The sequence below is a fragment of the Corapipo altera genome, unplaced genomic scaffold, assembly GCF_003945725.1.
Source record: "Corapipo altera isolate COAL_440 unplaced genomic scaffold, ASM394572v1 23b, whole genome shotgun sequence".
Taxonomy (NCBI): Eukaryota; Metazoa; Chordata; class Aves; order Passeriformes; family Pipridae; genus Corapipo; species Corapipo altera.
In genome coordinates, this window is record NW_020884885.1 from 10893341 (window position 1) to 10915157 (window position 21817).

A 21817-nucleotide genomic window follows, 5' to 3' on the forward strand; every position below is an offset into this window, starting at 1 on the left:
TCCAAAGCTGAATTCAGTCCCATGATGCAATGTTGTATGCTTAACAGTATTTTGAATTCTGATTTTTATGGTGGTGTTTTGCAGTCAGAGGGTCTTGTCTTCAGGACAATCTGGAAGTTATTCAGTGCCTGATCTGCAGGGCAATTTTGTGAGCCATGTCCAAGTGCTGGGAAATCTAGAAATACTTCACAGCCTTGTGCTTAATGCAACATGTTAGGTTCCACAGTGATGGGGGTTTTTTAACCAAAAGACAAGCATCTTAATGAAAAATAAAAGTCCTTGGAAAGACAGAAGCCAGAACCTAGAGACCATGCTTTTGTGCATCTGTCTTGTCCCTTCTATCTTCTGTTTACATTTGGACTAAAAGCTTTAGACATACATTATGCATCACTGTGAAATCTCGCTCAAGCAGCTCTCTGGCTCATCAATTCTTCAACAGCTTTGTAAGCGGACTTGATTTGATCTAGCAACTGTTCCCCAAGCACCACCCCCACCAAAGACTTACACTCTGTTTTGCAAGTGTTCCCAGTCTCTCTGGAGTACAGTCATGAACATTTTGCCTCTTCAATGCCTGCAATCCTATCAGATTTTGGGTTTCACAGATGTTTTAATGTAAGCTGATTTTAACATCAGCTGGTATGGCCCCAAAAAAGAAGTTGGCAGTATATTTCTTCTCCCTTGGTATCAGCACAGGTCCTCATCCAAGTGCTTCACACTACTGAATGAGACAGCAGGTTGTTTAACAGAGTTGGCTTTGATACCAGAAGACCTCAAAGACCTGATCATAGTGAAACAATAATTCCTCACCCCGTAATTACTTTTAGAGTTTCTCCTAGTCTAGGGTATTACTTCCAGCCTATATTTTTCTCACATTTCATTCAAAATCAAATAATCATAAAGGCAAATAAATAAAGAGCAGGGCTCAGAACTATCTCTAAGAGTCAGAAAAGTAATAACCACAAAATCAAGTGCATTGGAGTATAACTAGAACACATGGAGGAATATTCAAACTTGTAACTGATATTAAATTAGGAAAGAGCATGGCCCAGAGCTACCTTCCTCCAGACAGGTTACCCATCTGTATGCAGCAGATATGGTCCAAACTGAAAATATTACTCTTCCATTCACAAGGTCAAAATTTTCATCAAACATAATTTTAGTTTCTTAATCTGACAAGGATAGGCTTTGAAGTAACCTCAGGCTCATTGGGCCTGATCCTTTGCATTTTATTAGGTTCCTCTGGACAGATCTCCACAGACTTCACAGGGACACCTCTGGCTTTCTGATTTACTTCTGAGATGAGCCACTAGAAATCAAACCTACAATGGCTTCCAGGAAAGGGATCTCATTTGCAGGCTATGAACTCAAAGCATGTGCGAGCCAAGGGCTAGAGAGAATTCATCTCACTCATCTCTAGGAAAGATGGGTTTGCAGCATTCAAGAAAAAGAACTTTCCCATTCTGTTTAAAGCTAGAGACAAGCCTTTTTTACACCATGAAGCAGCTGTGCAAGACACAATCATAACAAAATACAAAAAGTAAGATCAAGATCTTAAAAAAAACAACAAACAAAAACCCCAACAACCCCAAAGTGGTAATAGACACTGCAGGAGGGAAAAAGGTCACATTAGACAAAAAAAAAAAAGAAAAAAGAAAACAAGAAAACTAATGATCTTTGTCTTTCAATACATAACTGGTAATACATTCCAGTAGAAGAGTAGAAGAAAATGGCTGGAAACCTTGCAGTATCTGAACTTATGGGGGAGGAGGCAGGGGCAGAAGTGACTTATTTTAGTTCTTTGTAATTATTGATGACCACATGGGTTGAAATTTAACCCTGCCATTTAGGAGAATGTGCCCAACAATAACAAATCTGGTTCATTTTAGGAGCAGAGTAGGCTGTGTAAAGGAGTGACCAGCTATTGAGAGCTGCAATGACAGGCTACCATGCAGCTCTGAGCTGGGCATTTCTGCTGACATGGGGGGAGCTGCCTTACACAGGTGCTGTGCTTTATATGTTCCCTCTGCTATGTTGTGAACCCCTGAGGAATGAATCTACAAGTGGATCAGTGGGTTTTGAGAGGTCGAGAGGACCACTCTTGGTCAATTTATAAATATAAAAAAAATCCAACCAATTAAATGGGGGCATTTTGAAAGAAAGCTTAAAAAGGTCAGAATACACTCAGAGACTGGGCTCAAATCTATCTATATACATAAAAAGCAAATTCTCTGTATTTCTAGCTGTGTGTAAAAGTATCCTAAGCCTATTTATTATCTAAAGGAATAATTCATTCATGAACTCATCAGAGCGCATCTATCCTGTCACTCCCACTCTTGGGAAGCACAAAGAGGCCAACAGAAAATGCGCGGGCACTTACAAAAAGCAGGAGGCATTTGTTCTCACGGATGGCACCACAGCAGCCGAGGAAACCCAGCAGAAAGAGCATTGCTCCCATAGCCAACACGATGTACGCTCCTGTGAAGAGCAGAGGGTTGGCAGCCACTATCTCTCGAAAACCTGTGGGATCCACAATGACCCAGATTCCAAGTCCCAGCAGGCACGCTCCTCCCAGCTGTCACAGCACAAGGAATGGAAAGAGAGGGAGACAGGTCAACATAAAACAACTGCTGAAGAAAAACTGGATTCATTACTATCTTTTGATCAAACATATTAATTTGGAGAATTTGTGTTTCTCCACTGCATATATTCTCTGAAGTACAGGTGACTTCTGACCTGCTACTATTAGTATCTCTTGCTCACTAAATGAATCATTTGCAGCAAAAGTGCCTTTTCTCCTAGACACATCACTCTACCAGCTATTTACTCCCTCCTAATGCTGAAAGACAGTCTCAATCTGCTGCCACACCTATGGAGGGCAGCCCAGTGAAGGGGCATGCATGAACCATCCCTGCCACCGAGGCCAGGGCACTGGCCACCCTTCCTTTGAAAAACAAGAACAACAGAGAATGACTGCTTCTAAGTGAAAACCTCAGCAGGGCACCCAGGACTAGAAAACAATTTCTTCTGCCATTCAAGGACAAACCATGTACACCACTAGTTACAGCTTTCTCTGTGGTCTCCCCTGTCAAGGACAGCAATAACTCGAAAAATGTGATCACTGCACTGCCTTGCTGAATGTCTGAGCATCTTTGGATGCTGCAAAATGCTCAGTAATTGCTAGTGCAAAGCAGAGGAGATATTCTGTATCGTGGTAACTTTATCAGAATTACAGCCTATCCTGCTGGGGAGCAGCAGGCTGCTGGAAACAGAAAGATTCAGGAAAGAAAGTGATTTCTAAATACTTACAAATATAAAGAAATTGAAAAGAAACATCAGGTACTTCATGCAGCTCAGACAGTCTCCCTCCATGGTCTTCAGGCTCTTTGTTCCAACTCCTCCTGCAAAACAACAGCACATTCCTAGCACACTCTTTTTTATTGGAATGACACAATCCTATTTTCATTTGTATTTCCCCCAAGATCCTGTGGTGTTCATTATATAGAAGAGCTCTTTTCTTACCTGAACAAGGCAACATAGCACAGGCTACAAAGAGATAATGATCACTGCTAAGCCCCTTTGCATTCCTTAAGGTCTGTACAGATGTGAAGAGGAAGGCTGCAGGAGAGGAAAGGTCTAGCTTTACTTGCAGAGTGAAATACTGGGGGAAAAATATCCCTCTGCACATGAAGATTTTTACCGCCCACCTTAAAGTGTGTCAAGTTGAAGAAGCACTGAATGTACCTGCCTATTTCACACCAAAAAAGGTCATATTGACACAGCAGCCAAAACAAGCTGTACCCAGTTAAAAGATGCACAACAAACATTTGGGACAGTTAGCTCCATACAAGCTTCCTCTACAGAATGAATGCCACACAAACATGGACCACAGCTTCAGGGAAACTTGTAGACATTTGAACTGGGAATGACTGCAGTGTGTGGACACGGGAGGGCCCACGGAGGGGTAACTCACACAGGGTTACTCAGTCTGTGACACACCACTTGCTTGTCACGCACTTGTCATGCACCAGGACCACGTGAAGTCCTGGTGCTCTACGTCCCACTCTGCATATGTCTTTTGCAGGAAAAACCCATGGATCAATGTTGGAAAGCTTTTAAGGCCAGGAAAAAATGCTATGGAATCTTAACCAGTTTTGAAACTCCATGTCTGGTTTAGACAACAAACTGCTTGGACAGTGTTTCTATCGGAAAAGCAACAATAAATCCTGACCAGATGAGGTTTACACTCGAAGAAAGTTCCTGCTTGCTGTTTAATGAAGTGACTATGTCTCCTAATATGCCATTATATCACCAAGTACCCCAGAGGGACAGACTAATAAATACACTGAAACAGAAAACAATGCAGTCATGATGCTGTGCACAGATAGATCCGTACATATACAAACAAAGAGGCACAGGTTTGCTCAGCTCCTTAAAGAAGACTTCCCAAAGCCCACATGCCTCTTAGCGCATTCCATTCCCTTTCTCCACTGTAAATGCCATTCCCTAAGCAGACATGCATCTAATGATGTGCTGTGCTAGCAAAGTACACTTAATTCACTTAAAAGAAAAAAATGAAATTATCCAAGGTTTTCACCAGGTTGGAAATAAAATTCTCTTCCATTCCTTCATTGTTTTAGTTAATCCACAAAACTTGTAAGTGCTGTAAAGCCTTGTGGGGTGCTTTCTTCTGTGACCATAGGAACTGCTCTGCTTTAGCCAAAGAGCTGAGAAAACCCACGGCAGGCAGAGCTCCCAGCATGGGGCTGCCTGAAGTAAGAGCCAGATTTTTCTTAACACAGTATGTATTTTCTACATTACTTTTACTTGGTTTAAAATCAAATCAGCTCCTTTTTAGTGACAAAACAAGCAGAGACACAAATGGTGTGACATAGAAGTTCATGTGGACATGCAGTTGCTTTTCCTCTGCATCTACATGTGCCTGGGGCAGGACAGCAGTGTGCCTCTGCTGGGTGGGTAATGCCCAGGGAACCCCTTTGCTAGAGGGATCCCGAGAAGGTCCACCTTGCTTCTGGAAAAACACAAACCTGAGAACAAGGGCAATATTTTAATTTACGAACTTTATTTTCTTATATCTCTGATACATAACTCTTCTTTTCAGAGAGACTCAAAGACAAGACCATTACTGCAGTAGATGGAGTAGGGCACAGAGCTCTGTTGGGGGCCTGGAGGAAATGCCCACAGCTTCCTGACAGTGTTTAAAGCCACGTCTGAAATACTCACAGAGAAAAGAGATTTAACGGAATATTCTGAGTTGAAAGGGAATCACAAGAATCATCGGGTCCAACTCTTAGGTGAATGGAGCATATGGGGATCAAACCCACAACCTTGGTGTTATAAGCACCATGCTCCATAAATCTTGAAGTTCAGAAGGGTAAGGACCTGGGGAGGGAATTCTTCAGTTTTATGGGAAAGGGAAACCTCAAGCTCCCCTAACACAAGTCTTGGATACTACAGTAGAGAGGGATATGAAAATACAGACAAATCAATGAACTTCAAGAGCCCCACAATTAGTGTCACCCAGATGTTCCCCTCATCACACAAAAAAGTCATGCTCCAATGAAACAAAGGATACCTAAATCTTAGTATATTAGCCAAAGTCTTTAAGTTATCTGAGAAATTTCAAAATCCTGCTGCCTTGAGCACCCACCTGCATGATCTGTATCATAGTAGCCTTAGTCAAAAAAAAGGAACAAACCCCCAAACAGTTTATCCTTATAGTGTCACTGCACATCATACACACTCATCCCACTACAGTCACTCAAGATGTGCAAATGGAAGTCAGGGGCAATACTGTGAGGTCTGGGCTGGCAAAGCCAAGAACAAACATATCAGAGTTTCCACATCAGAAGAACTCAATTCCAAAAAATGCCAACCTGATCTGAGCAACTGTTTTAGTGGTGGAACCTAGAGCTTGGAGAGACCCACATGTACCAGCATAACACACCCTTTCCAGTTTCTGCTGAGTATCCAGATTCCCAAACAGCACATGCAAGGTCATCATTTGGATCCTGTAATTGCACTGATTAAAATAGGAAAAATCAACCAAAAGCATGATCTGCTCTCTTATGAGGCACTTCAAACTGTTTGATGTCAGAGTTAAAGCACTCCAGCATAGTATTGCTCCAGACTTTGAAGAGTATGTAACTAATGCTATTTACAAACAATGCAAGCAAAATGCAAATAATATGACTTACAAATAAAATAACGATGGATGCATTTGTGCCAACTGCTGCCTTGCTAATTAGCTGAAGGTACCTGAAGTCCCTGATGACATACTGTATGGAGAAAATAACTGATATTAAAGGACAATCCTGACCCAAAGAACTGCTTTTCCTTCTACTTTCCTTTTTAAGCCATACACACAAAAGGCAAATTTTCTGAGTTATTGGTAGTACACTGATAGAAGTGAGATAAAAATTGCATGCAAATATCTTAATCTACCTTTTAAAAATACCTTCTCTTCCCTCCTTCAGGCCCCAAATTTGTGATGGATTAAGTTCTCCTCTGCAGGAGACGTTTAATGCTAAGCAAACATTAACAGTCAGAACTGCAGAAGACAGTGGCTGACAGATGCTTTCTCTGGCTTGTCCCATCTCAGACTTGTGAGACATATGAGATGTATATGTTTTTGTCTGAAATGTAGCTATAAATGTTCAGGTTTTTCTTAGGCAGATTATTCTACATTTCTCTCCCTCCCCCCCGCCCACCTCCATCACTCATGAATTTTATCTTGCAAAGTGATGGGGAGGCTAAAAATCCCCAGCAGTGTAGCCAGGAAACATCCTAGCTGTTGTAATTGGTTAGGAATAGTCTAGTTTTTTTAAGGCAATGCATTTTTTTGTTGTCTAGCCACAATTATTTCCTTTCTTCTGTCATTTACTTTTGCATGCCTTGCAGCTACCCTGAAACTTCACATTTCTGAAGGCAGCTGTTCAACCACACCCCAAAAAACTGCTACTAAATTTCTCTTTGCTACCACTGACATTCCCTCAATCCCCATATCCTTTTCACACTATATTGAAACCCACAGATTCACTTCAATTGTTCCTTTACCTTTACTTTGGAGATGAAATCACTGAAAAACTTAGGTGGGACAGGACCTCTGGATGTCATTGAGTACAAACACCCACTGCCTCCAACCTGGGCCAATTCCAAAGTTTGATCCAACTTCAAAGTTAGAACAGGCTGCTCAGGGTCACATTAGTTAAGTTTTGAACGTCTCCAAGGACTGAGATTCCCCAGTCTCACTGGACACCTCTTCTAGTGTATGATGACCTGCCTCGTGAACAAATGTTTTGAAACAGCTGTCCAAGGTGTGTCCAAGTTACCTGGTAGCAAATGGAACAAGAGCATCTCACAGATGCATCAGTCTATCAGAACTCTCAGGAGCACCTCATCTTCACCAATCTCAATCTTTGCATCTTCCTTATCATATCACTCCTACCCTCTACTTGAAAACAAGTGTGCGAACCATTTCCCTTGTCCACTCCTAACATACCTCTGCAGACAATTTGTGTTTCAGTACATAAAATTCAGACATTTTGCACTTGCCTGATGGCTCATCACAGTCTTCCCATCTCAAATATTTGACAGAAAACACAGAATAATGAAGAATAAAACAGATGCCTAGGGGTCATTGTGCCCAACCCTCATGCAAATCACTTTCTCAGTCACTTCTTTTCTATCATATCATTTACATATATCTTCTTTTCACAAAAATATCTCTTTGTCATCAACATGCACGAAGACCTTGTCCACTGAACTGATCTGTTGCTTCTTTAAAACCTAAGAACCAGTTCTGCAGTACTTCCTACAAAATATTAGCCAGTGGCTTGAGGAGAAAATGGTACTAATTTACACCTACCTTTCTATTCATACACAATGCAACCAAGTAAAAGCAGAAGACATGTTTGAAGTTCTCCAGAACTAGTGCCAGGTAGCCTTTAAAGGCATTAGAAAATATGGACTAGATTCTTTTCCAAGTAAATGTATCGATTTCTAGAAGCTGTCCCAGCTGAGATGTCCCTGGAAACATCCCTGAAGCTCTAAGCTGCACCAATGGCAAAGGACCACCACCACCTGGCATTGCTCTATTGTGTCCTCTCCACAGCAATGTGGCAGCCCACCCTTTGGCTTGCAGGTATTGAGACTTGACTCAGCATGCCTGCCTTCCTTCACAAGTCCATCTCACAAGAGGATTTCTGTGTTCACTGTCTGCAAGCAGTATCCAACTTCTATAAACCTAAGTGGTGGATTCTCCTAAGAGAACAAATCTAACAGGAAGGGCCTTCCAGAAAATCCTCTCAGAGTATTATTTCCACACAGTCTGCTCCTCTAGATACAACAGAGACGGGGCAGTTTCATTAGAGACTGAAGAGGGGCAACTTTTTCTGGTACCTTGTGAGTGATAATGACGCAGTTGAGCTGTGTATTTCTTACCCCCCTCCTGCATACCATAGCTACACTTAACCAGCCCCGACAGGGATACAGAGAAAGCATCTAGCATGCAGAAAGACCAAGCTATAAGCAACACTCACCTTTAAAAATTTTGGGACTGGAAGCACAGTGTCGATTCTAGTCTTTAATTGTCTGTGTGTCCCATGTATTTTGTTCTATCCAAGCTTGTCCTGTTAGATAAAAATATGCAATTACTGAAGAAGTCAATAAAACACAATCATGTTAAATACACAATTTATAAAACACACCATCCTGATGAATATGCTCAGTTTAATTGCCACCTTAATTTAGTGTACATTAGTAGTAATGAAAAGCTTTTAATATGCGGTGAGGGATTCAATTTCTCAGAATCTCTTTAACAATTTTGGGGTGTTTTAAATGCCCACAGACCACATGTAAATCTATAGTCCCATTACACATGCACCTCATCCCACAACAGGACTAGATTAATACCAGCTGCACCTTCAATATTTTATAGGAGGCTTAGACAAACTTTAATCTGCTGTGATTTTACAGCCCATTTACTGGGAAAATGGAAAAGGCAGGGGAAGGGAGATGGAATGCATCTTTGGGAAGCCCAGCCATTAGGAGCAGGAGCCTGAGACATTGGGCACTATCTCTCGTTCTTTCAGCCAGCTCTCACGCCAAGTTGAGCAAACTATTTCCTCTCCCTCTGCCTCATTGTCACTGCCTGGGAAGCAAAAAGAGAGAGGAACAGCAAAGCCACCACCCTCTCCACCCAAAGAATTAGATATACAGGTGCAGGCAGAGGGACTCAGGTACAGGCCTCCACTGCCCTCAAGCTAAAAATTACAATTTTCTCAGTAAATTTTAATTTCTGCCTGCACAATTCTAGTGATAGCCTTTGACTAGGCTACACTAGGCCGAGGACAGACTACAGACTTAAATGCAAGGCATGCGTGTTTGACTGTTGCTTTCTCAGGGCACCCTCTCCTACAGTGTTTTTTCCACCCGTTTGACAGAGCCCCAACCCCACACTCTGCAGGCTCTGTGGGGAAGGAGCAGTCATTAACTCTTCAAACAGCACCCCATGCCATAAGAGTCCAATATTGACATAGAGTCGCTCAGCACTGTAATTCGCTCATCCTTCGTAAATGGTTTTGGCACACTCACAGCTTTGCTGAAGCCACTGCTTCCCTGTGAGGCATTAAATAAGTCACCTGGGTCTATCCCTGCTCTCTCACTGCCAACATTTCATCTTGATTTCTGGAGTGGGTGCATTTAACATCTGTTTCCCACAAACATTTGTAAATGTGCCTTTGAAAATTGCCTCCCATTAAGACTTCTGTGAGCAAAAGTCTATTGTTTGCTGTTGGCAGGAAGCAAACAAGGAGTTTCAAGGTGGCTGAAATTATTACAATATAAAACATATAATGAATATTCATAGATCTGTTTTGAATTATTCACTCACATTTAATGTCCTTCCTCTGTCACTGTAAACCTACATCTCTAGATGAAGAGCAGAGATGGCTTTGCTTTTGAAATATGGAAGGTAAAAACATCTATGGCCAATTGACCTGTCTCTGCTGTGAAGTGCTGAAGGCATGTGCCACTTTACAATGCTGGGTATGAAGGCTGCCCTGGATCAGTACAGCTTTTCCATCAGTGTGAAAATTCAGAGAGTGCCATGTGACTGGCTGAGAGATGGCTGCAGCAGGTTCAGGCATGGTTGAAGAGGGCTTTGGAGAGTCTACAGCTAGGACAAGGGACAATGTCACTGCCTCACAATAGAGAGCCCCTTTTTGACAGTCAGAACCCAGTGCCCACCCTGACCTTTTTATCTATTTCTTTGATGTGTGGGGACACTTCATCCTGTGTTTTGCATGTGCAATTGAGAGACAATTTCTTCAGTTGTCCTGTCCTGTGACGCCACTGTCCTGGGATAGCTGCTGCCAAGAGAAGATGGCTCTAACTTTAAAGCAGAGATGACGCTGTGCTATATAAACCTATCATTAAGAAAATAACCAGAGTGATAGGATTCCTGCTCCTACTGTGTGTGCATATAATTACAACTCTACAAGCCCTCAAAGGTCTGTGTGGGAGAGGAATTTTATTTTTTTTATTCCTCATAAGTCACAATATTTTAAAGAAATTATAGCACCACAGAGAGGAAGAGCTTAAATGCTTCAGTAGGTACCAGCAGGTGCTGTGTCAGAAGAGATGAAAGACTGCAATTGGTGCCAAACAGCAGCAGTGCTCCATCTTACTCTGTTGCCCTAAAGGGGAGGAAGTCCCTACTAAACAGACTCGTTGGTTAATAGCTACAATTTTGTCATTAGGGAGATTTGCAAAAAATGTAAAACCACCATGCCTAATTGTGACTTGAGCAAGCTGATGCCTTTACTTACAGTTGCTGGGGAAACACAATGGAAGCCAGAGCAATGGCTGAGGCCAAGCCCCATCCTTAGGGCTGCGTGGTGCAGCCACATGCCTCAGCCACCAAGCAGCTGTGGCTGTCATATTGTCCTGCCCCTGTGCTCATCCCATGGCCACCACATGAGCTCTCCCTGCTGAGCACTGGTTTCTCTTCACATTCACATTGTAGTTCTTTGTGAGGAGCAGGCTTTGATGAAGGAAAAGCAGCTGAACATGTGACCCTGCTTGTCTCATGCCACAAGAAAGACAGCTGGAGCTCCAGAGCAAAGAGGAATGGGGCAAAGAGAGGCTGATAGCTTAACAGTAGCAAGTATGGTAGCAAGTGAAACAAGAAATGAGCAAAGGATGCAGGATGGAGAAGCAAGGCCTGTCTTTGAGAGAAATCTGACCTCCTGCAGGAAGGGCCACCAGATGGGACCGCTTACAGGTGTCCTGCTTCACAAGGGCTTCTAGCTACTGCCAGCCCCCTGTGCTCACCACATTTGCAGGATCTAGAGAAACTAAATCATATGCCAACCTATATGTTCAACCACAGCAGATATTGAAGACAGAAGTAGTTTCCTGCTGGATGTCTGCAACAGGTCAGTGCTTTTATGGTGAAAGGTGAGGAGAAACATCTCTGTGAAAGCAGGATTGAGATATTCGTTCCCTTGCAATGGCTTCAGAAAAAAAGTAAAGCATTTGCTGCTCCTGAACTAGACCTCGACACAAGCTGTGTACATTATCCTGTAACTATTGCTCCTACATAAATAACTAATTGTACTGGAATTTCATAGCACTTACACAGCAGAATCGTTGCTATGACACAACTACATTACTGTATATAAATCCAATTAGATTCCAAAGTGCACTGTGTAACTGTAATCGGCCCCTGTGGAGCAGTGATGAGAGGACCTGCACAAGACCATGCAACTAGATACTAAATTACAGTCAATCTACCTCCTCTTTAGTTGCATTAAAATGCTAATGTCGCTGTAACATGGGCCCATTTAGCAGCGATGACTGCCTTGCCTTGCAACACTGGAGTGAATGAAGCTGTTGCACTGACTCAGAGCATTTAATTCCTCAGTACAGTTCAGTGAGCAAAGCCCTTAGGGGCATCTTATACCTTAAAACAATAACTTGATTGGCTTTTATAACACTAAAAGCATATGAGGCTTGGGACAGTGTTTAAATGAATCAGAGCTGCTGCTAAAACTACCTTAACCCTCCTACCCAAGCAGACCAACTGAATCCCATCCCATCCTGACTGCTTTTAACAAAGACATATTTCGGCCACCAAACAGCTGCACAATAAGAGCATATCAATCTTATACGGGAGAAAAAAGAGAGCTGGACTGAACCCCTTAAAACTTCATACAAATAACACCAGCATTGCAACAAAACCAATAATACAACAGTTACCATCTATGTTTTATATTTGCAAGTTTGCAAAATGTGTGCATAGAATACATGAGATCATGTGGAGGTAAAATCTCCCACATGTACACAGACATTCAATATGGAAATTCAGAAGTCCCAGAGCAGAACCAATTCTCCTAAATGTTGTAACGTTTTGAAAAGTGCTAGAGTATGTGTTTGAAGTGCCAGTATGGCTTCAGGCCACTGAGCACTCCATTTCATCTATTGCAAATGTGCATACCACACCGCTGGAAACATGAACTGCTCACTTGGGCCCCTTCCCAAGCAAAGTTCGATAGGTAATCACATCTGGCTCTTTCATACAGCTTTTCACACACAGGCACCACCCGTCTCAGAAAAGAAGATACTGCATACAGAACCAACACATCTAATAGCCTGCAACTCTTCTAAGTTCTGCTGCTTAAAAAAAAAGTCCTCAGATAGCTCACAGGTGTATTTTCCCTTGTATTAACTGCAGTACAATGGAACCATATGGTAATGTCTGCCTTTCTAAACAGATGACCCAAAGGTTATATGCACTGAGGATATAACAACATTAATTTTGTTTATCAGATAAGAAAAACAAAGCTAAAAGAGGAATGGATGTGTTAAACCTCCTGACCCCCAATACAACCCTGCGTTCCCAGTCCATACTGAGACTAGTCCCAAACCGATGAAAAAACTCATCACTTCTGGCTGATAAGTTACAATCTTTGCCAGGCATCTTCTGTCCCAGAAAGCAGTTATTTATCATACCAAAAGGGAGGCGGCTAACTTTGGCCTCTTATTTCTGAAAATATTTCCTTTCCGGATGGAATAAATGTCACCATCCTGAGTGGATCATGGAGTTGCATCACAAGCCAAGTGACATTATCCACTGTCATGTCAGATACTGTCAAGTGTTGAAACACTCCATACGCTTGCACAGCATTCCAGACGCTGAGGGGATTTAACATGAAGTGTAAATGCCTGCCACTTTTTCCCTGAGCCTGACACATCTCACCTTTATAACAACTGATTCCTCAGTGCTCTTTTCTGTTCTCTTTTTCTATAGCCTTGCTTTGTTTGCAGCAAATGCCTCAGCAGTTTGTGGCATTCATGATGGCTTTGAAAGATGAAGGAATAAATTTCAGAAATACTGGACAGTTGCTGTGGCAACCTTGTCCTCCTCAGACCACAATTTCCAATATTTTAAGAAGTTTCCTGATACTTTGCAGGCTTCAAGGAAACAAGGCAGAGGAGGAAAATGATTTTAAAGTAAGGATGTTACCAAAATGGATTACTGTGAGCAACAGGCCCTTGTCCTGTTGTAGTGGGTTTCTGTGGCTGGGTTTTGGTAGCCGGGGGGGGCTACAGGGGTGGCTTCTGTTAGAAGCTGCTAGAAGCTTCCCCTGTCCATGGAGCCAATGCCAGTCAGCTCCAGGATGGACTTCCTGCCGCTGGCCAAGGCCAAGCCAATTAGGAATGATAGTAACGCCTCTGTGATAACATATTTAAGAAAAGAAGATTGTTGCACAGAAGAATTTCCAGACAGGGAAGAACAGAGTGAGAACATGGGAACAACAGCGTAGACACCAAGGTCAGTGCAGAAAGAGGGAGAGGAAGTGCTCAGGTGCTGGAGCTGTAGCCCCTGCAGCCCGTGGTGCAGACCATGGTGGAGCAGCTGTGCCCCTGCAGCCCATGGAGGAGCATCGGGGTGCAGAGACCCACCTGCAGCCTATGGAGGAGCCCATGCTGGAGCAGGTGGATGCATGAAGGAGGCTGTGACCCCGTGGGAGGCCCAGAATGGAGTAGGGTCCTGCTGGAGACCTGCAGCCCGTGGAGAGGGAAGCCCATGCTGGAGCAGGTTTTCCCAGGTAGGACTTGTGGCCCCTGTGGGGGACCCACATCAGTGCAGCTCATTCATGAAGGACTGCACCCCATGGAGGAGTGACCCACGGGACAGCAGTTTGAGAAGAACTGCTGCCCAAGGGATGGACTCACACCAGAGAGGTCCATCAAGGACTGTCTCCTATGGGAGGGACCTCACGGGAGCACGGAAGGACTCCTCTCCCTGAGCAGTGGCAGAAACAACAACGGACCATAACCCCAATTCCCCGTCCTACTGCACCACTGGGTGGGAGGAGGGAGAACATGGAAGGAAGGAGGGGTGGGGGGAAGGTGTCTTTAAGACAGTTTTATTTCTTACTCTTTGGCCCTTATCCTGTTAGTAGTAAATATAATATTATACCCACTTTGAGTCTTGTTTTGCCTGTGAAGGTAACCAGTCACTGACCTCTCCCAGCTCTTATGTCTCTCTACTCATGAATTCTTAGCTGGTTTTTTCCCTCTTCTCTGTCCAGTTGCAGAGGGAGAGTGAGAAAGGGTCTTTAGTGAGTACCTGCTATCTGGCCAGGGTCAACCCACTACACATGTCAAAAAGATGATGATGATGTTCTTAGCAAGAAAAAGAAGCCCCAGACTGTCTGGGCAGAAACAAAGCCAAGGGCCCACGGGCAAGGGAATTTGAAACCCCTCCTTGAACCATTTGTTTTAACACAGAATGGAGCTGCAGATCAATAGGTTAACTCCTTTTTTTTTTTTTTTTTTTTTTTTTGGTGGTTATTTTCAGTGCTTTTTCATAAGATAGAGGTGTGGAAAAAGTAACCCACTGTTTAACATTTAACTGGGAAAGTAATAACCTTAATTGCTTTTAAGAAAGAAATCCTGAACAGAACTTTGAATGCATTAACTATCATACAAAAAAATGCTCCAACAAAAACCCAAAACTCCCCAGAAAACTAACAAAACTGTCAGTTCAAGGTAACTGCCTTTGCATCCCAAAGTGTCACGAATTCTAAACACAATAGGATATTCTTTATCCCACTGAGCTCATAACTTGGATTCATTTATTTATTTAGGAAATACATACATTTCACAAGCTATAAGTGTGATATGTGCAGGAAAACTTGAATGCAGTAAAGGACATGAGAAATGACTTAGGGAAGAGAGGCAGACATGAAGCCTAAGTAACCCTGCTTATAGCCAAACTGATACACATCTTATAAATATTCCACGTGCAAATCTAAACTGAGTTTCACTATAATCAGCACCTTTAACTTAATCTAATACATAAAATTGCAGCTAATGTAGTTTGAAAGGTAAATGTGACTGATCTCAACTACACCTGTATCAATTAATGTACAAACAGCCAACCATTCAATGTCTTTTGCTACAGATATTTTTGATTTCTGATTAAGAAAGAGTAAGAAGGAGCAGAGAGAGAACTGTGGCCACAACCCACAAGATAGCTTCAGATGTTCTGCAGGAAAATAAACGAGAGTTAATAAATCCCATAATCTTGGCATACATGTTTCTAAATGTTCTCTCTCCTTCATAAGATGTATAATCTAAACACTCTAGCAACGATCAGGTTCCAGGCAGACAAAAGACCCATAGCGCTGTTCATACGCAGATGACAGGAGTAGAGGAACTAAGTGAGATATGAGCCAAGACTTGAAGGCTGGCTCCCAGATGCTTTTGCTTTCCCAGTGGATAACAGATACTGCATCAAGACACACAATGTCATGCTAGTGAATTTGCTGCTCTCGTAACACCTCATTTTTCTTTCCATCTGAACTTATTCTGAAAGTGTAAGGTACACTGTCCCCTTCTCCTTTCTCTTTTGTCCTTACTCATGGCATGGGAAACATGAAAGACAGCATGACTGGTTATTGTTAATGCACCTGAAAGTGCAGACCTTAAAAAGGGGGATATTCTGGAACATGCTACAGTTTTCCTTGCTATTTTCACAGGCAGCTAATGATCACCCTAATAGCTTCTCTCTCTGAAGTCATAATAAGCTTACAAATGAACCCATTCAGCACATATTAAAAAGCCAGGGATGCTCCTTTGATTACAGCCTTTATGGAAATCTCTGAATATTTGTTTTGTTGCTGCACAGCCGCAATTAGGACATGCTGCTGAGAGCCAGCTCAGCTGCCAGAGCAGTGGGGTTTGGAGACACCTCCAGTGCCATAGCAACACATCCACCTCTCACAGCATCAGGTACAGGGAGCCTGGCAGCCCTTGAGTCCAGGCAAGCAGCTTCAGCTCTTACAGATATTAGGAAATAAAAGGTGCCTAATTAAACTTCCTCCGCTGATGCCTCGACCGTGTTTATGGAGCCACAAAAACAGCCCCACACTGCAGCTCTCGCGAACGAGCCATCCTGCTGCATCAGCCACGGTCCTGCCAAGGGGCATGGAGTCACACAGCTGTTGGGCATCTCTCCACACACTGCTCTGGAGGCTTATGGGTGTGGAGGTACCCAGTTCATGCTGTAGGAAAACTGAGTAAATTGGTGTGTTGAAGAGACTTAAGGAGGCAAGACCTCACTTCCATTGCCACCTGTAACACTTCCCCCCAACAACCTCATCCTTCCACATGTGGGGAGGGGGACTGAGTGACCTTATGGAAATCTTTTCATCACTTAACTGCTCAGAGGTTGATCTGAATCCCACTTATGTTGCTGACAGACTTCAAACTTCACCAGGGAGGAGAAAAAAAAAAAGGCATCTTTAAGGACATAAAAACCTGCAAAATTGAGTATCTAGTTTTCATTAATATTTGGTCAAACATTCCACTATAGCTAAAAGCTAAAAGAGCATATCTTTTTTCCCCCTAGAGGAAGAGAACATCATGAACAATATACCTGTTTTCCCAAAATATCCTTATTCCCCAAGCACAGTACATCTGCAGTGCTCTTAAGTGAAGAGACTTGGGAAGCAATTCATTTTTGCACACAAAGACAGCAGCTTACGTGCTGATGACATGGATCCACAGGCTTTCAGACAGCTTCAGTGGGGTGACATTCACCCACAAAAAGTATAACATCTCCTCTTAGAAAACTGGGATACCAGAAAAACCACTTCTACTTTTCCTGAAAGGCAAGACCTTTGAATGGAACAGATATTTCCTACATCTCTAGGAGACTGGCTGAGGTTAAAGCAGGTCAAACCATGTAATACAGATATCTTTGTGTTGATACTACCCACAGCGCCTTTTAGGAAGGCCACAATTGTAAGAAACCTTTTCTTGGCAAGAATATTTAGTACAGTGCCAAAGAGTCTCCCCAGACAGTCTTTGTTTTAAGGTTTGTGAGCTTTGGAGGAAAGGATTGAATCTCTGCTTGTGAAGTGGTCCAGATTTTTAGCTCCACTGTTATCTAAATAACACATAACAGCAGCAGCGGAAACTTCACTACCAGCATCACTTGCAAGTAGACTGAGGTTTTGCCTGGGGCAAAACCTGAAACAGCATCAATCATACATGCACATAAAAATCGGCATGCACACACAGGGTATTGACCCTTTCAAAACTGAAATAGCAAATTTAACCACGGAAATACTTATGAATTTTCTTTTACTCAGTCTTCACTGTTATTTTACCTGCTAGAAGTCAGGACTTAGAACCTAGAGACATAAAACCTCCTCTAACTCAAATCAGAGGAGCCGGAATAATTACAAATGTACCAGTGAATGATGAAGGCACAAGCTGCTCACATGGCCTTAAATGAGTACAAAAACCAATCTGCCGATGGACTGCTGAGCACCTTCCTCTTTGCAACCAAAACAAGTGAGAATACCATCTGACCCAATCTGGCAATTCCTATTTTTGAAAGTCTAGGCAATCCTTTTAGGGAGGACAACAGAAAACAGTTTTAAAAGCAGATCTCCTGTGAGGGATAGGACTCCACAGGCTTTCACCTCAGTCAGGACTGGGCTGAATTCTGACTGCAAAATCACACCAGTTTTCAGTGGCCAAAGCTCACTATAACCACACTTTTGTTCTCTCTCCCATCTTGATCAGCATCCAATTTGAAAGCAATGCTGCCTTTCAGCTAAAAAATCATATTTCAAAAGTATCAAAATGAGGTTTGCAGAACAAAGAGCCAAAGCATCTCAGATTTAGGCTGAGAAAACATAGGGAACAACAGGATGTTCAAGCTATTCTGAACATGAAGCGACAACACTTTTGCAACTTTCTCACAATTAGGCTGCAGAGTTGCTCTGAGCTCTGCATGAAGGACAAGAAAAGTTGTCCCAAGAGATATGGCATTTAACAGCTTCTTCTCCCATCACTCGTGTCAGCACAGGGAGAAGAATCTTTCTGAAAACATCATGGATTCTTGCTGTGAAAATGCATTTGATGATAAATTTTATGACAAATTTCATAACAAGATTTGTGGTCACAATTCTGCATGTCTGATGAAGCACTAACCAGCCTGCATAAGAACATTAATACCATTTAAACCCTAGATTGCTTTCCACACTACAGTCTGAAAGCCCATTATGAATCTATGTCCTTTATAAAGCTGACCAGGCTTTTCTCCGGAATACCCAGCAAATGTCCTGGGCAGCTTCTGTGGTCCCCTATCTAGTGCTCAGACCATTTTATAGCTCCAGTTCTGCTAACATCTGTCACAGAAACTCACAGACATTAGTGAGTCACTTCAAGCTAGTGTGTTGTTTTCATCCCCTGCCCCCTGTATTTAATATAATTAACAACAACACTTATCTGCCTCCCATGGAGTCTAAGAGATTTAGTTCAATATCGTATGAGAGTACCGGGCTGCCTATACCAAAAGCAGTTGATGGAAGACAGTATGCAAAATATTGTTATTTTTAGATGAAAACAAGCACTTTGAGTGACTGCCAATATTTTTTAAAACTGTTCAGATACAAAACCGCAGGTTTTGAAGGAGTCCTTCATATGGATCATACAGTTCTGAGCTCATGGCAACTGGACTGAAAAAAGTCAGACGACTTGTACTCCACCTGTTTCCTCTTTGGGTTCACCATGTCAGCTCCTCACCAGGAGAATCCCAAGTCAAGGATCTACTGATGAAGAAAGACACAGCAAACTTTTTAACCTTGAAAGAAGACACTGTCCACTACATAGTTGAGGTTCCACACTAACCAGCATTACCAGTGGCCCAGGACTCCCAGACAGCCAGAGGTTGCCCTACAGCATTGTGTATTGGAGGGAAAGGACATTCGGATTAGAATCTGAGTGCTGCCAACTCAATGCATTTTGAAACTTCACCTTCAGCGCAGCATCCCACACACCACCCTGCCCACTGTTTCCCATTGACACCGGTGTGAACCAGCTCTTCCAGAAGGCCAGCAGAGACGTGAGAGTTTTCAGGGCATTTGGGATCAAGGTTCAGTATCCTGTATGCTCCAGTTGCTAATAAATTCTGGGGGGTGGATGTGGGGGCTTTTTAGAAAATGTTGGGTCAACATCTGCTCCCTCGAAGTAATTCAGAAACAAAAGTTTTCCAGTCAGCACAGTTATCAGGAGCTTGAGGCAGGCATTTACAATAATCTGATACTCATAGCAGAAAAGCTGCAATGCAAAACTTCCCCCAGTAAGGGACCACCTAATGGCAGCCCTTGGAAAAGCAGGTTTGTTCTTGCATCTTTTGAATGAAGCACATTAATCTGGACACAGGATGCACTCATTAAATTGACCTCCTAATACTTCTGTTTCTGCTTATTTGCACAAGCCTCCTTCCACTCAGGGCCTGTATTTAATCTCCATCTTTTCAAGCTGTGCACTCAGGTGCCCTAGGGGAAGTGCAGCACTACTGATGAGATGGAAGATGAAGTACCAGAAATGCACAGAGAAATGTGAGAGGAAGGGCATGTGCTTAGGGATCTGTCATTTCAATAGGCTGTGCTCCTTTTCTGAGCCTGCACACTCCCTATGGGCCAAGAAGAAAACAGGTGATGATTCTGGCCCACCATGGAAAACCCTGGAGAATAGCTTTGACTTGGTTTTCCTTCACTAGTTTTGCTGTTTAAATGCTGTGACTCTCTGGAGCTGAGCACACCTCATCAGCAGAGCCAAGTTCCCCACTTTTAGCCCCTTGAGCCGCAAGAGGATGAGCACAATGAGACATGTAGGCTCTCCCTAAAGTTTTGCAGCTACTAAAAAACGGTGGGCTCACCTTGCCCTGACTGACCAAAGAGCCTCCCCCTCCTCCTCCAAGCAGGGACTTATTGGTATTTCGCTTCCTCATTGGTTCCACTGCTTCAAATTTTGAATCAGAGGCTCTATTTTTTCTTTTCTTTCCTAAGTTCCCCTCTCTTCTGCAATGCACTGTCTTGACACTGTCATCTGTACCATATATCATATATCACATTAATCTTTTTGTCATCTGATTTCCCCATAGGAGTTATCAGTTAAAAAATCTGGTTTTGCTTACAAGCAAGCAAACAAATCTGTGTATTAAAAAGAATGAATGAGAGAATGAATGAGAGAATAAATGTGAACACTAAGCAAGCTCCCATTTAAGCACTTTGCATATCCTGTATGAAATACCAGCTCCTGAAATTTATTTTTTGGTGAGATGACATCTCATGTAATACATTATCCTTCCATTATCCCAGGGTGACACTGCTCAGGTCTCTCAGCTAATGCTTATCTGCTGCTTTCCCTGCTATCCTGGGGAGATTACAAATGAATTAAGTGGGTCCAAAGCATTTTGGGGTAATAGCCAGGATATCCTTCTCGTAAAGAAGCCTAGTCAGAGGTGGCCAGATAACTACAGAGCCTAACAGTACCGACCCAAGGAATTAATTTCTGTAAATCAATGTAATACTGCTACACTGACACCAAACACCCAGAATAATGATTTTCTCACTACTTAAATCTTTACTATTGTTTCAGTGATTCTGAAATTATTCTGTTCAACTGGGCCACTGTTTGGTCTAGAGAGTAAAAAAAAAAATCCATTTTAGGACAGGATATCTCTTAATGTCAGATCTCATTCAGCCATTTAACAGAAAAAATGACCACACTGGTAGGTATGGTATAAGTTATTAACCTACAAAATAAACTGATTTTAATTAAGGCATTCGCGCGCATGTGTTTGGTTAAAGACTTTGAAAATCTGCTTCAAGAAGTATGATACATTTATATGAGTCATAGGCAAGATAGGGAGGAATTTACTTCACACACCCATTTTGTTAAGGACTGAAAATGCAGGATTTAGTTCATGAAGGCAGCTTTAAGTTACCACCTGTAGTTATTACCCTAGCTTTGCTTGCAGACCTGCATTTTACAGCCTAGTTGTAGTGGCTTATAAAAACAAGGGAATTCACCTGGGGCAAAGGGTGCTTAACCTCGATGCGTTTGACAATATCTTCAGTCAGACTGTTTCATTTTCCCAGCTGCACAACCAGACCATGGCCTCATCAGAGAGGCAGCTTCTGCTCCAAGCAGGGCCACATTATTCTAGCTGAAATAAAATGATATGTCATGACTATGTTCCCTTTACAGTATCCGTTTCTTTCCTACTGTACCTGAAGGCTTAGTGAGCAATTTAATAGAAACTTTATAATGCGAGTGCTTTTTTCCTTTTTAAAGATGATGTATCTCTCCTTTTTGTTAACAGATCTAAATGGAGGTACATAAGAAAAATTTGTTTTTTCCCATAAACTGGAGTAAGCCATATTGCAGCAGGGGATTTTGCTACTTTAACTATGCAGATAAG

General features: G+C 42.5%; 1 protein-coding gene across 7 annotated transcripts in view; it reads right to left on the reverse strand.

Moving 5' to 3' along the window:
* Positions 1-21817, reverse strand: part of TSPAN18 (tetraspanin 18) — a 119542-nt gene that overhangs the window by 17573 nt on the left and 80152 nt on the right. For 5 of the 7 annotated variants that reach the window (XM_027642006.1, XM_027642011.1, XM_027642007.1 and 2 more), the window contains 3 exons: positions 8559-8648; positions 3307-3398; positions 2378-2572 (listed from right to left, as the gene is read on the reverse strand). In XM_027642006.1, coding sequence (XP_027497807.1) covers positions 2378-2572; positions 3307-3369 — 258 coding nt within the window. In that variant the 5' untranslated portion in view covers positions 3370-3398; positions 8559-8648. Of the gene's footprint in view, positions 1-2377; positions 2573-3306; positions 3399-6215; positions 6302-8558; positions 8649-21817 lie in introns of those variants that run through there. The other 2 variants (XM_027642012.1, XM_027642013.1) reach the window with 2 other exon arrangements.